The sequence below is a fragment of the Diplotaxodon limnothrissa genome, linkage group LG6 (genome assembly GCF_057381915.1).
Source record: "Diplotaxodon limnothrissa isolate DT_005_m linkage group LG6, D_limnothrissa_male_GT1.1, whole genome shotgun sequence".
NCBI classification, from domain to species: Eukaryota; Metazoa; Chordata; class Actinopteri; order Cichliformes; family Cichlidae; genus Diplotaxodon; species Diplotaxodon limnothrissa.
Window position 1 is genome coordinate 39,954,397 of NC_140601.1, and position 14,662 is coordinate 39,969,058.

The following is a 14,662-nucleotide window of genomic DNA, read 5'->3' on the forward strand; positions in this document are numbered from 1 at the left end:
ACAAGCAGAGATACAGTGAAAGAGGAAATGCGAACAAATCCTTCAGCCTTCATATTCACCTTAACTGGAGTTCATTATGGGTATCTTTATAAAATAAACTTATATCTAACCAGGAATTCATGATTGTGGCATCAGGCTGTGTGTGTGTGTGTATGTGTATAAAAACTATGAAGCCCAAAGCGTAACCCTTTTTCTCAGGGTTCAGGTGGTGTTGAGTGGTTTTTCAGGATGCTGTGTGTTGTTTTGGCTGCTCTTGTACGCCTCGCTGAGCTGTTGAAGGTCACTTAGCAGACCTGCAAACTGCTCCTCCTGTGTGAGCACATTAAAAACAGCTGTTAATATGCTGAAATCAACCACTGTCGCTAAACTTTAAATATCCAGTACCTTAAAGGGAACATATTTGGTTAAGAAATACAAATTAGCTTGTTTAAAGGGCATCAAATACACTTAAACCACTCTCAGATCATTTCTTATAAAACTTAATCAGCATAGTTGCATTTAACTGCTTTTTAAATATTCAGTTTTTATGGGTCTACAGCATATGAAACTGTAATCTTTTAGCCTACTGATAACAATAGAGGCAGTGTTTGAAATATGCAGAGGATGTTTATCTATCAGCAGTGATCCGGGCTTTTTCCTGTATAAGGTTTTGGCCTCCCCCTAAAGTAAAGTCACCGGCATTCTGTTAAATATTTTGAGGGTTTAATTTAATCAGGCATAAAATACACCGTTGTTTATGAAACAATCACAAATCTCAGAGAATTCAGTGACTGCTGATGATTAAGGTAATACAGGTAGCTTCTACTATTTGAGGCAGACTGTGTTTGCCTGCATAGTAAACATAACCTGCACCCTCTGTTATTAAATAGCAGATTCCATCACAGTTTTTAAGAGACTAATGAATATATTTCTGCCTTTTAGTTTGCTACGTTTTAATTTAAGGACCCCCTAGGGCTGGACTGAGATGCTCTGAGCCAGTTCTGGCTGTCTTCACTCCTCCACTGAATGGGCTTGCAAAGAGAGGTGACCACCTCTACTGGTAGCATGACTCAAAGTGTCATTTATAAATATCATGCAGTTATATTGCTCATAAATTAAATTAAATTTCATATAGAGCGTAAAAAAGTAGGTATTCCTAGGCTAAATTCCAAAGCCTGCGGTAGCTGCACATGTTAGAATAGTCTAACTAGGTCAGAACAGAACAGAAAATAAAACCATTAAATTTATAATTATATAAAAAAGTACTAAATGTTACTACTTAATAATTTAAGTGAACTGTTTTATGTTAGCGTTCTCTCTATGGACATAAATTCTTTTACCAGAAAGTTTTTGATTTCTGAAAATTTTAAAAATCAGTGGTTTGGTTCTATTTTTCTATCTCAATTTAAAATGCGAAAATCTTTTGCATCCCACTGGACCCTTAAACCTCATCTCTGATCAACTCATTAGGCTAAGAATAAGGACTTCCTTCATGATGACTGACAAAATACCGGATACTCTCTAGATCAGGGGTGTCAAACTCCAGGCCTCGAGGGCCCGTGTCCTGCAGGTTTTAGATCTCACCCAGGGTCAACACACCTGAATCAAATGATTAGTTCATTAACAGGCTTCTGGAGAACTTCAAGACATGTTGAGGAGGTCATTTAGCCATTTAAATCAGCTGTCTTGGATCAAGGACACATCTAAAACCTGCAGGACACCGGCCCTCGAGGCCTGGAGTTCGACACCTGTGCTCTAGATCAAATCAAGGCAGATAAATGAGGAATAACAAATGCAGGTGACCTGCAGTACCATCATAGCCCACCAGGGAGCACCAGCGCACACTGCTCTGTGGGGTTCAGGAGAATAAAATGTGGATCTTGAAGTGAACTATTTACAAGCACTGTTCTTTGACAGTGGACTTTCTTCATCTCACTTACCAGCACATTCACTCTCTCGGCTGCTGCAATGGCAACACTCAGCTTCCTCTCATCTTCCTCCCTTTCCTCTTCAATCACACCCAGCCTGCAAAACACACAGATAAGAAGACATGCTGTTAAGAGAGAAACACTGAGGTTGCAGATTGAACAGGATAAAGCACAAACAAAATGCATGCTTTAAAAACAGAATATATGAGGTGTGATCAAAACATTCTGAGAACTGGTCGATAAAAAACTCAAATCTAAAAACTCTTTCCTGATTTCAATTTGGCTGTTTCTTCTGCATGTGGTCACCTCAGATCTTGACCTTTCTAGAGACCAAATGTGTGTGCTCAACACTGATCGGTTCATTGTGGGATCAAATTTTAGGTAGCTATAGAATTTAGGTGCAGTACTTTAGGGAAGACAGGATGATGCCTTGGTGCCAGTGCTCTGGAGCAGCTGAAGCGGTGCATGAGCGTGATTTACAAGTGTGCAGCTTTTTGTGTAGTGTGAGAAAGAGGATTCAGAGGTCAGAAGATTTCGACACATGGAGGGAGATCCCACTGCACGAGTGCAAGCTGATCGAACATGACTGTCACTGAGAGATCTAAAATAGTAGGTGCTCTCAACACTGTCCAGAGATGCACGACCTTCTGGTTTTAAGTATGAGATCCTCCAAATTTAAACTGGATAAAGATTTTTTCAATTTCTTTAGTCACACCTTGTGTTTACTTTCAAATGGAACACACACACACACGTTAATGCACAGACTAACCCGAAGGTGGCGCTGGCAAGCTGCTCCTCACGCATAGCCAGCACATTCCTGAGCTCGTTGACCTCTTCCTGCAGTATTGCATTCTGGTCCTGACTTTGGATGATGAAGTCCTCCAGGCGCTTAGCCATGTCCAGCTCGCGCTCCGTCACCTGCTCTATGCCCAGGCGAAGCTCTGACAGCTCCTGAGCATGCTGTCATTACACGTAGACATCATATAAACTGTAGCATTGAAAGCAAACACTTTACACTGTCACTATAATATGTAGGAGGCTTGCCATACCTTATCCAGTAAGCTGAATTGCTCATTCTCAGTCTTGATCTCGCTCGGTTGCCGGGTGTGGCTGCCTGGTGGGTTGTGGTCCCCGGGTTTAATCCAGGGAACCGGTGCAGGTGCACGCTTGACAGAGACGCTCTGGGAAAACATGAGCAGAAACTCCCTGCGTTATTCCTCTCAGTGAAACTTGAAAAAATATGTGTGCACTTACAGAAGCGTGACTCAGAGGTGCTACTTAAGACCCCTGATCTGTGTTTATGTATGCTGTTGTGATATTCCTAGACATAAAAATGTTTCCTATGATGATTTTTTTTATCCACTACTCATAAAACTTGGACCTGGCCGATAAGTGTGGCAAGTATAAGTGTTTGTCCACTTCCAATCAATGCAATGTACTGCAATAATGTACGGCTCTCAGGAATTCCATTAATCTGAATATTTTGAGTGTTTCTGCATAAAATATTCAAATATTACAAATCTAGAAACAATCTGATCCAGATTTAACTTGAGCAAAAGAAAGGAAGTAACAACAGATAAAAAAAAAACAGCCTGACTGTGATAACAACCGTACTTTGTTGTTGATTAGAATATTACAGAGTCACAAATTTATCTGTATTTTGCTGTTACACTGATATATGACGTATGCAAACTGTAATATATAAACTGACTCAGATGTAACTTTATTAATTTTTTTCTACTTTTATTACAATAAAGTAAAGTTGTTTTGCAAGACTTAAGAAGATAAATGTAATTATGTTTTGTAATTTGTGTCTTTAAACATTTAATGTTGTAATTATATTACAACATTTCTTTCACAGACAAAAGATACAGTAGAGATGTGATAAACAAAAACAGATTCATATTATTTCTGTAAAAAATCTAGTCATGCTTGGTCATTAAAAATGGCCAAGGCTGTTTATTGTTTAAAGGCTTTAGAGTATGAACTATAGCCTCCTCTGTGAAAAGCTGAAGTCCTTTTTGCATAAACACGAGAACATGAGCTGCGCAGCTCAGTTGCTATTACAGGCAGTTCACAGTTCCTGTTTATACTCACAGTATTTGGTGGTGAGATAAGTGGTTGGTTGGGCTCCGCCTCCTGTTCCTGGTCAGATGTCGGCAGAGCCTCGGAGCTCGTTTGCCTCTTCATCTCACGTTTTACTTGTGCCGGACGTCTGTGTGGGGCACTCTGAGTTCTGGCGATCGGTTTCCTCCTTTGACTCCTGACATCCACGGTGAATAAACGGATCAGTGTTAATTATTTAAATGCCAATGAACACATTATACAATGTTTAAAATGCACAGACAAAGGATCCTAAATGGAATAAAAAAATCAAATCTATCTGACCCAAACTGAATTTGTAATTGAATAGCTTGAGAGAGTCCTTCCTCCACACTGACATTGGGAGGAGCTGCGTCTGACCTCCACTGTGCCCCTTTGAAACTGACCTGTTGTCACGTGTGCTTTTGGATTCCTGAGGAATATGCTGGAGAGACGACTGGAGAGGGCTGTACTTGCTCAAGTCCTTAGGTGGAATATACGCTGGCTTGATGTGTCCTGTTTGGCTACAGGAATACCACTGTTTTAGTAACATGCAACAGAACTAATATGATGGACAAATCACACAAATCAACATACCTGTTAATATCTATCCGAGGTGCTTCAGGGCCTAGTGACTCTGTTATTTGGTTCAGAATTGAAGGCAGAGGGTGCAGCTTGTCAACTGTTTGCTGAGGGAGAAACAAGTAGCATGTTAACCTTCACTTATACACAAAGCATGAAATAAGTATATTTATATAGTGAATGGATACATAATTGCTTCTGGTAAACTTGAGAGAAAAACTACATCTATGACCACACAACACAGCGATACACACCACACACACCACATTTTTTCTACAAGGCCTTTTAATCCCTTAACCTACCAGTGTTAGAATTAGGATTCTGTTTACAAATCTTTATATGGGATAAAGGGGTAGCTGTGAATCTCTTAAATCTGTGTAACTAGATAACAAAAATCAAACCCTATCTTTAATCAGAGCTCTGATCACAAGAATAAGATTATTTCCTTCTGTGTCTGTAGTTCACTATCAATAGTTTTACTTAGGTCACCTGACAGATTAAAAAAATGGGGGGGGGGGGGGGGGGGGTGTCAGAAAAATAAAAAATTATATCTTCTAATAATATCCAGCTATTTATGTCATTCTTGTGACTTTATCTGCAGTACCCCCATAGTCCACTTGGGGGCCACAGCAAAAGCTTTTTGTCCTGTACAGCCTCCATCTTGTCAACACAATCTTAAAGGGTAGAATTAGTGCGTGAGTACACCATGTATAACTGAAGTGATCTATATGTGGGTGTCAGTCAGTCCAGCTTGTACAGAATGCTGCAGCTCTCCTTTTGACTCGTGTGAAGAACATATTACTCCGGTGCTTGCTTCCCTTCATTGGCTTCCAGTGCGTTTTAGAATTAAATTCAAAATCTTACTTTTGACTTATAAAGTGCTAAATGGCCAGGCACCGGACTATTTGTCTGACCTTTTGCAGCTTTATACGCCCTCTAGAGCCCTTCGATCAAGTGATCACCTGCTCCTTACCTTACATAAGTCTAGGATGGTTCATAGAGGAGATCAGGCATTTGCGGTTTTGGCACCGAAAATGTGGACTGATCTACCTCTCCACATTAGAAAGGCCCCAACTGTTACTCTTTTTAAATCGCATCTTAAAACATATTTTTTTACTCTGGCTTTCGAAACTGTATGAGAGTTACCAATTCTTTTATCCTAAAAAACTCCTTTGTCCCACACGCCATCAAACTGTTTAACTCCTCTCTGGAGGGGAGAGGGAGGGGAAACAGGAGGACAAAGGAGGGGGGAACAACTAAGCTGTAGTGCCTCTTCACCTCACTGTGCAATACCTCGTGCAATACTTTTTGTAAATAGTCAACAGTGCAATAGACTCAATACTTGAAATGTGCAATTCACTTGTATTTTTATTTTTTATTCCTATTTATTCTATTTATCCCCTTTGTATATTTTATTTATATTTGTCTCTGTATTTATATATGTGTGTGTGTGTGTGTGTGTGTGTGTGTGTGTGTGTGTGTGTGTGTATATATATATATATATATATATATATAACAATTCTGTAACTGTAACTTCGGTCGTTGCTTTGCTTTTTGGAAGTCGAATTTCCCAGAGGAACCCACCCGAGGGATTAATAAAGTTCTATCTTATCTTATCTTATCTTATCTAATTTTCTTTTAATTTTCTTACCTGTTGTTGTTGTTAATGTCATTGTTTAATTGTTATTTTGTACAGCACTTTGGTCAACTCCCTGTTGTTATTAAATGTGCTTTATAAATAAATAAATAAATGAAATGAAATCTTCATATAAACTCTATAATTATAAGTATCCCCCTGATAGCTGCTTATAAATTGTCTTCCACTGTGGTTAAGCTAGCTAGTGGAGCCATGCAATACAAAAGTCACACAATTCCTTTAAAACTAACTACCAAACTGGACTAATGTTTGCCTGCCTACCTGGTCCTTCTGGTAGATGATGTCCACCAGCAGTCCATGGAGCACAGCCAAACGCAGAGGCAAATCCACATAGCCATCAAAGGATGTCATTGCAATCTCAGTGTCTCCACTCGACACCGTTTGTAGGAAGCCTCTCATTCCATCCCAGTGCTGCTCCAGGAATTCATTCATGAAGAGCATGTACTCCTCCTTTTCCCCGAACCTAAGTAAGAACAACAAATTTAATTTACTTTAGGTATTTATTTCAGGCCCTTTATTGTTATTGTACATGTGCAACAAAAAAATATCTTTATCCATATTCCCAGATTATGTCTTTCAGTGTGCCAAAACAAACAAACAAACAAAAGCAAACAATCTGCTCAGGAACAAATGCACAAACGTGACATAAACTACTGACAAGGTGAAGTTGGCCAGATTCTGGATGACTTTGGCTGTCAGCGTAAGGGTACGCAGGGTGTTTGGCTCCGGGTACGGTTGCGTCAGACCAAAAAGGGAAGGACTGAGGATAGCAGGACACAAGAAACGAAGGAAGAGGGAAGCAGAGATGAGCCGATGGCCAATCTCCGGTTTGCCCTGGTCTTCACACACCTCCACCCAGCTGGAGAAGATCCTGTTTAACTCTTCAGGAAAAGGCCTAGTGGAAAGAAGCATGTCAAGTATGAGATCTCTGAATGTGAGAGATGCCCAAATCATTTATTGTATGTTAAGCTGATTTCTCTCACCCATGGAGCTCAATGATCTTCTGCACCACCTCCTCACAGGTTTCCCTCAAGTGCTTCTGGTTGCTTGACAGTTCAGCCGCAGGACATTTACGAGGGTCAACTTCACAGTTCTCAGTCGATGCATATAGACGGTTGATAAATTCTCCTGCATTGAAAAGAAAGCATAGAGTTCAGGAAAACCCAGTACGATTGAATACAAGCAGCCACCTTTACGACTGATCTGCCCTACCTAGTGTGTCGATGAGGTACTTCTGACCAACCAGCTTCATATATTCATCTATAGCTTTAGTGGCCAGTGTGTTCTCTCTGAAGATCATTGCTTCTTTTTCTCCAAGACGCTCCACCTCATCGTTGCCCAAATCAATGAGGAATTCCTAAGGAATAAAAACTTACTTCTGAATATGCTTCTGGTTGTATTTTTGATACATATTGTGAAAAAATAACGTTTGATTCATAAATTGCATTAAAAAATTTTTAAATTTAATCTCATTCTTTACCTTGGCCTTGCCGATGCTCTGGAGTACGTGGACCAGAGCTCCTGCCAGCTCTTCCTTCTCCTTCACATTCAGAAGTGGCTCCAAGTTTCTGCACATTTCTACGTAATCCACAGTCACATACTCGGCAAACTCTTTATATTTCTCCATTGGCAGAACTTGCAAGTTCTGGAAACGGGCTTTTATGCGAAGTGAAGCCTGCGGCCCCAGAGCTTCTTTGTTCCCTGCTGAGCCTGACGCCTTATATGGAGTGATGGGGTACCACTTCTCCTGATAGGTCCTCCCTCGAATGTCAGCTAGAGGTATGGTCACGCTTCCCAGAGGGTGTAGACTGGAGTCGTCTCGGGAATGCCGCTTTTTCTTGGGGTCTTCTTCCCGGAAGAGGTGCAGGCTGATTTGGGAGATACAAGGCAGGTTGTCGAGCTCAAAGAATTCTCCCCAGAACAGTTGGCACCCTCCAGTCGCACCTCCACTGGCCCCCAGGCCTCCCGAAGATCCAGCGGAGCCATCTGCTGCCAGGCTGGAACGGTTTGGGAGCTTGCCAACAGCTCTGCTGGTCGTGCGGGCGAACAAGGTGCCATCCAGGTGTACCTCACAGTAATAACGCTTTTTGGGTGGCAGATCCTTGGCTTCATTAACCCACAGACTCAGCGAGTTCTCTGTGCGCTCGATGTTGTCCTGTGAATATAATGAATGTTATTAGTAGCACAACACAATTTGAATATTGCGTGACCGGTGGGACCGGCGGCTGAAAGCTCACCTTGTTGGGCTGTGCAGCTCGTCTCAGATCTTCAATCCAGCGGTCACGTTCAGCAGCCGAGGAGCAGCCGAAGCAGTGGGTGTTCTCAGAGTTTATCACCTATAGCACATTGAAACTAACAGTTAGTGGTACTGGAATACTTTACGGTACTCGTTAATGAATCTATGGGAGTGCCCTTTAAAGTCTACCTCAAAGCAGTACTTCTCCCCCAGAATGGAGCTGTGGACCGGTCTGATGACGGTGCTGGTGTCTGCACTCAGATCTAGTGTCCCCACTGGACTGACTGGAATTGACACAGACTCTCGGGATTCATAGAGCCTTAAAATTAAACACAGTGGAAGAATTCAGTCAAAAAAACGAGATGGAGATTTGTCAAAGGTACTCACAATGTACACTTTCACTACCTGCAGGTTGTTTTACCATCGACACATTACATTAACACTGTGGTTGTTTTTAAAAAGAACATCTTGCAAAGTTTTATTTGCAACATGTTTGAATTATTCTTTAGTGAGGTTTTATGTGTGTGTAGGTTCTCTCTCAACCAGGTCAACCAGGTCATGCTGAACTCTTAAGTTTCCAAAACTTAAAGACGTCCAGTTGCTTTCTTTGCAAGCTTCTTGGACCTTTAGTGAGGTTTACTATGAAACTGATCGGTTAGTTTATTGTTGAAGAAGTGATTAAGAACACGATAGATGAATTATAGGCAGGGTTTTTTGAAGATAAGAGTTTGGCCTTAAATTATGAAAGACAATGAGAGAAGTTACTTTAGACCAAAGGTGGATATGGAGTGCAGTATATCTGCTTTGAGAAACACAGCAGTGCACTTTACCTGCGTCCTTTGTTAAGTCCCTGTTGGTTTAGCTGGGTGTTGCTATTCCTCTTGGCTTTGTTCTCAAGACGTCGCTTGATCAGTCCCTACGGGTGAAGAATGCAAACACAGTGCATTTGGGCAATTATGTGTTGTATCAACAGGAAAAGGAAAACTAGCGCAAAGATTGTCTCTGGCGCATACTGCACTCACCCTCACACCGCCATCTTGAGCCTTTGGTCGAGGACCAAGCTGGCCCCCATGGTCGGGGCTGCATTCTAGGGATTGGGATGAAAATGGAATTCTCTGTCAGTTTTTCATTAGTGTTGGCAGGACAAGTTGGCTTAACTAAATGAAATTATAGGCAGTACTCATTGTTTCCATTTAGAGTTTGTGGTCAGTACTACATATTTCTTCCTTTTTGTGAGTCAGTTGTTTCCAGGCGTCAAATCAAATGGTTGCCAGGCTAACTTTAGAGCAGATATTGTGTGCTGGTGAAGCAGGAATAGCACGAATATTAATACAATTAAAATTGGCTAAGTTCCATTACGGTAAGTGACTTCCAGGTCATATGAGAGCACCTGGGGTTAAATAACCTGTGATTTTTTGCTGATATGAAAACAAAGCAGTAAAATAAGTAGTTATGCACACCATCTTATGACTAATTTTCAAGCAGTTAGATGAGTGTTTTTTCACTCATCTAACACAAATAACTTCTACTGAAGACTCTCAAAAACATCAAGCAAAAAGTTTTAATATTTCCAGATGGGTTCAGATGAGCCATTTCAGGATGTGGTTTAAAGCTGTAATCCGATAGCTAGACCTATCTCAGTAAAGTTAACTAATTGCACATATGTCACTAAATAACACATAGTGTACTGCAGCTTTACATAGAACAAACGTAAATGTTCCCATTTTGATTTTTCCTGTTTTGTGTGAACATTTTAACCTTTTAGTCAGAAAATTGATATCTCTAACTGGAGATCATGATATCCTCTTTTGCTTATTTATACTCAGCGATATTGATGTGTTTAATTACAAGATAACACAGGTGTCCGATTTTCTTTTCGCTGCTTACCCAAATTCCCACCACAAACAATCCAGCGTTTAAATCCTATCATTTAGTCCAGAGGTGTGTGCAAAAGCCCTGTTACTTCAGTCTCTGTGTCTTTATCATTTCCTTTCTGTCGTCTTCAAAAGAACCGATTGAGTCACTCAGCCAGTCGGTGCAGAATCGAACACCTCCACAGTGCAGCACCTCCACTCTTCTAAGCAAAATATATAAACTGCATGGATGGAAGATACCGACTATATCATCTCGCTCTGTCTTTCTGCGAATTTTCATTGGACTGCTAAAACCCTGTCTTGATGCTATCTTCCCCAGAGGGAAAAAAAACACAGAGGAAGCGATCTTACAGACATTGCCACGAACAAACATTTAGCTATTTCCTCTGTGTCTTCTGCGGAAATAGTGCAATAGTCATCGCTGATGTCAGTAACAGTTAAGCTGGGGGGTGTTTGATGATTTTTCTTCATTGCATTTTAATCTGCACATCATTTTGTTTGCTTTGCGTGTGTATACGGACCTGTGTCAATGTCTACAAGGTTCTGCATGCTGAGGTTGGACAAGCAGCTGCTGACACGGTTTCGAGTCCACATTGTTGGCTAAGACGGACACACAAAAACGGGCATTTTTTACTCTCCGTGGTTATGACAACATGATTTGAAATCAGTGTAAATAACATGCTGTTATCTGTGGGTACCTCTTCCTCTGGGGAAATGAGAATCTGCCCATCTTCCAGGCAACAGTTGCTGATGTCCCATAAGGGGACCTCCTGAGGCGGGACCCATTGCAGTCTTGAGAGTTCGCAGGGTCCGGCTGGTGTCGGCACAACCTCATTCAAACCTGCAATTCAAGTAAACGTTGCACAGACAAACACATTTTGATACTGATCAATCATGTAAGGTCAGTATACACATGTAATCACGTGCTAAATATGTGCTGATTTCTCTCACTTTGAAGAACTGACAGTAAATTGTTTATGATGTACAGATACTGTTTAACTGGAGGCGTATGCTGCCGGGCTGGTTTGTTTTTGATTTTTGGTAATGACACTTATCTCACACAGCGATTGGCCACTCCCATTTGAGGTGTTGCCTTGGCCACTGACGCTATTGGTCTCTCTTTTTTATTACACGCCATGAAGGCCTGCGCACATCCTGTGGGCTGTCGTTAGGTTTTTTGTGTCTTTTTTTTTTTTTACTCGATGTCAACATCCATTGTGCTTTTATGTCGTCTTAATGCTTACATTATCTTACTATCAAGTATATGCTGTTCTTGAAATGCCAGCAGAACATAAAGATAATATTGCATCACTAAAACATGCATAAAAGCCCAGGAGAGCAGAAGGTGGCAGGAAAGTAATGCTTGTTTTTAAAGCAATTATATTTTCTTCTTGTTCTTTTTAATAATAAAATATGGTATCTTCTTCATGCAGCCATGCCTCATTTGGCTCACACCTGCATGATCTGTCTGTGTGTGTTGCAGATGTTTCTCTCACTTCCTGTCAGCTGAGATGAAAGACGTCTAGAGAACTTCTGTATAGGTACAACTATTTGAATCTGTCCTGAGGTGGATTGAGGTTTCTGATGTCATTAGACAAATGTTCAGACATCATTTGTATTAGCTGTCTGAGGGCACTCCTTTTTAGTTTCTGCACAAGTACAGGAGTGCGTGCAAATCTGACTAGAGTTCATATTTTGTATCTGAACAGCAGGTAGGCTTCTGGTTGGATTTGCCTACCATTTTCATATAAGGGGCACAGAAACGTCTGTGTCACAACAACACATTATGTTGCTGTACATTTTTAGCCATGTACCTCTTAGTATGCATTTGTTTCTCAGCGCTGGGGAAGTTGGTTAGTGAATCTAGTTAAGTGTGGGTGCTGGTTTGCAGTTCTTCAGTTACTTTGAATTTCTGGGTCATTTCTCTGCTGTTTTGGCGGTTTTGGTCTCGCAATGATTCATGTCTGAAATGAGATAATGACGATTGTCTGGGTTCTGCTTTTTAGAAGGAGAGAAATCTGTTACCTACAAGGAGAGAGCCCTTAAACATAGACTTGAAGGGCGCAGGGCTTAGATTTTAAGCTTGTCCAATGACTCCACACTTGCCTCACAGATTTACTACTACTACCACTACTGCTGCTACTACTAATGTTTTAATCTCGGCCTATACTTACTGTTTGTTTAGAAAATATTCCAACAGTTACAGACTTTCCTTTTGTCTTTGTACTGATCATTTTTTACTGTTTATTTGAGGATGTAAATGTTGCATCTACAAATCTTCTAAAAGAGCTTCCTTGAGGTTAGGGGACTTTAAATAGCCATCAATAGACATCAGATTTGTCACATTATCCGAGATCACACTATCGTTTAGCTTACTGGGTAATGGCTCAAATATCTTTACAACATTTTGTTTAAATTGTTTGCTGATGTTTAAGATATTTTTGGAAGTGTCAAAGTCATTCACTGGTGTTTGGCTGTATTTAACTCTTTCATCACTTTCATAACCTGTAACATTTCTGAGATCCACTCTTTTACTTGTGATTTATAAATGATTTATATTTATAATGTATTTTAACATAATGTAAGCCCATTTAAATTCTCAGCTTCTCTCTTTAATTATTTCTACATGTGTTTAATACTGAGCCAGATGCTAAAATAGTCTTAATAGTATCATTGCAGATGAAATTTCCAGATGCACTTTTGACAGAGGTCACCCATACCACTCATACTGCTGAGTGTTATTAAATGGTCCTACCTACTTAACAAGAAATCACAAATCGTGTGATCGCAAATAGGAAATAGGAAACATTTTCTGATATTTCACATAATATTTGGATTGAGTAATGACCTTAATGCGCAGGGCTTTGTGTGTACGCTGTACTTTTGTTGTAGTAGTCTTACCTGCAAGGGATGGCGTGCTGTTGCGGGGCTGTAGCTTTGGCTTCTTGAGCTTCTGGGACACACTCCGAAGATATTTTTTAAAAAGTGCCCCTCCGCCCCCTTTCTGTGAGGGGTCACTGGAGGCAGCCCCCGAGGCTTCTGTGCCAGCAGAAGTGGCTGCAGCAGAGGATGAACCTGCGTGAGCCGAATTGGCAGTAGAGAGGGCTGCAAACAGCGACCCAGGAGGCTCGGACAGAGCCCTCCTGAAGGGGTTCTTTCTTGTTCCTCCGGAGGCTTTTTCAGGCTTGGCTGCATCGCTGCTTTTCCCATTGGATGAATTCTTTTCTCCGGGGTCCTCGCTCAAGGCCTTGCGCCAGTTTTGCATCTTGCTCCACTTGTTGCTAGAGGCCTTCTGAATTTTTTCCATGGTGGATGTGGAGGATGCCGGCGTTCCTTCTCCTTCTTCTTTCTGCTCATTGAGGGTTCCCTTGGAGCCAGTATGCCACTTGTATGTGTTGAGAGGGTCGCTGGTCTCAGATGTTTGTGGAGGCTCATTTTCCTTCTCAGGTGATCCCTGCTCCTTTGATGCTGGCTGAGCTGCAGGCTCTGGATCTTTCTCCTCAGTGCCCATTTCACACTTTTAGGGTGTAACTAAAATTCTCTCTGTTTTTTAAGGTCGCATCAAAAACCTTCACAAGAGAATTCACCTGTCTCCCTCCTAATTTACCGCCGCTTTGGAGATTGCTGCGTGTGCAAAAGGAAGACAGCGTAGTCTGTATCTCCTCTAACTGTCTGTTTCTCATTTCCTGTCTTGCAAAAACGTTGATCAACAACACGCGACTTAGCTGCTCTGCCTGTGGTTGCTGTGCTGCTGCACTACTCCCATCTCTCTGGGCTGTTGGCTTCCTCATGAAATGACACAGAGAAGTTCAGTGTTTTCATTTAATACTTCCTGTCATCCGTTCTTCCTGTTCTGTCAAAAAAAATAAAACAAATCTGCATTCAATTTGTGTGAAACTCAAAGAAATGTCCACAGATGTTATAATAAAATGTGTGTTTTAGGTTGTCCACCTTGACCTCAAAGGAAGCCTACTTGTCAGATTCAGTCTGTTACATTATGAGCAAGGGAAATGTGGTTTTGCATGTTACAAAGTAGTAGAAATCCATCGTGAGACAATATTAGGCAAGATGTGTAATATGAAGATATTTAATGAATCTAATAAATCACCAGTCCCTATACAGTTAATAAGATTCATTTTCTTGGTAACTTGAATGAAATAAACCACCAAGGACAACATCTTTTTTGTCAAATATACGTGAAAAATATTGTATGGAAGACTCTGGACCCAGTCTTACTTTTTTAGTAAGACCACTAAACTGATATCTGTGAGAAATAAACATAAGTATCCATGTGGTATCAGCTACCTGAGAGTTTACAAGCTGT

At 41.0% G+C, this 14,662-nt stretch overlaps 1 protein-coding gene across 1 annotated transcript; it reads right to left on the reverse strand.

Annotated features, from left to right (window-relative positions):
* On the reverse strand, window positions 1–14,081 carry rasal3 (RAS protein activator like 3). The gene is made up of 19 exons (XM_085356434.1): window positions 13,240–14,081; window positions 11,037–11,179; window positions 10,860–10,938; window positions 9,487–9,551; window positions 9,295–9,380; window positions 8,654–8,783; window positions 8,466–8,564; window positions 7,709–8,383; window positions 7,441–7,585; window positions 7,212–7,356; window positions 6,887–7,123; window positions 6,490–6,691; window positions 4,587–4,678; window positions 4,397–4,513; window positions 4,005–4,170; window positions 2,957–3,088; window positions 2,677–2,867; window positions 1,920–2,004; window positions 1–309 (listed from the first exon to the last, which is right to left on the reverse strand). Exons 1-19 carry the CDS (start codon window positions 13,847–13,849, stop codon window positions 202–204), a joined length of 3,507 nt encoding a protein of 1,168 aa, XP_085212560.1. The 5' UTR covers window positions 13,850–14,081; the 3' UTR covers window positions 1–201.
* Window positions 14,082–14,662: the final 581 nt, after the last annotated feature.

Excerpts from the sequence above, each read along its gene's own strand:
- rasal3 (XM_085356434.1), bottom strand. The coding sequence starts at position 13,849 with ATGGGCACTGAGGAGAAAGATCCAGAGCCTGCAGCTCAGCCAGCATCA. Across the intron at positions 7,586-7,708 it reads AGAGCATCGGCAAGGCCAAG|GAATTCCTCATTGATTTGGG; the intron begins GTAAAGAATGAG and ends TTTATTCCTTAG. Across the intron at positions 2,868-2,956 it reads AATTCAGCTTACTGGATAAG|CATGCTCAGGAGCTGTCAGA; the intron begins GTATGGCAAGCC and ends GTGTAATGACAG.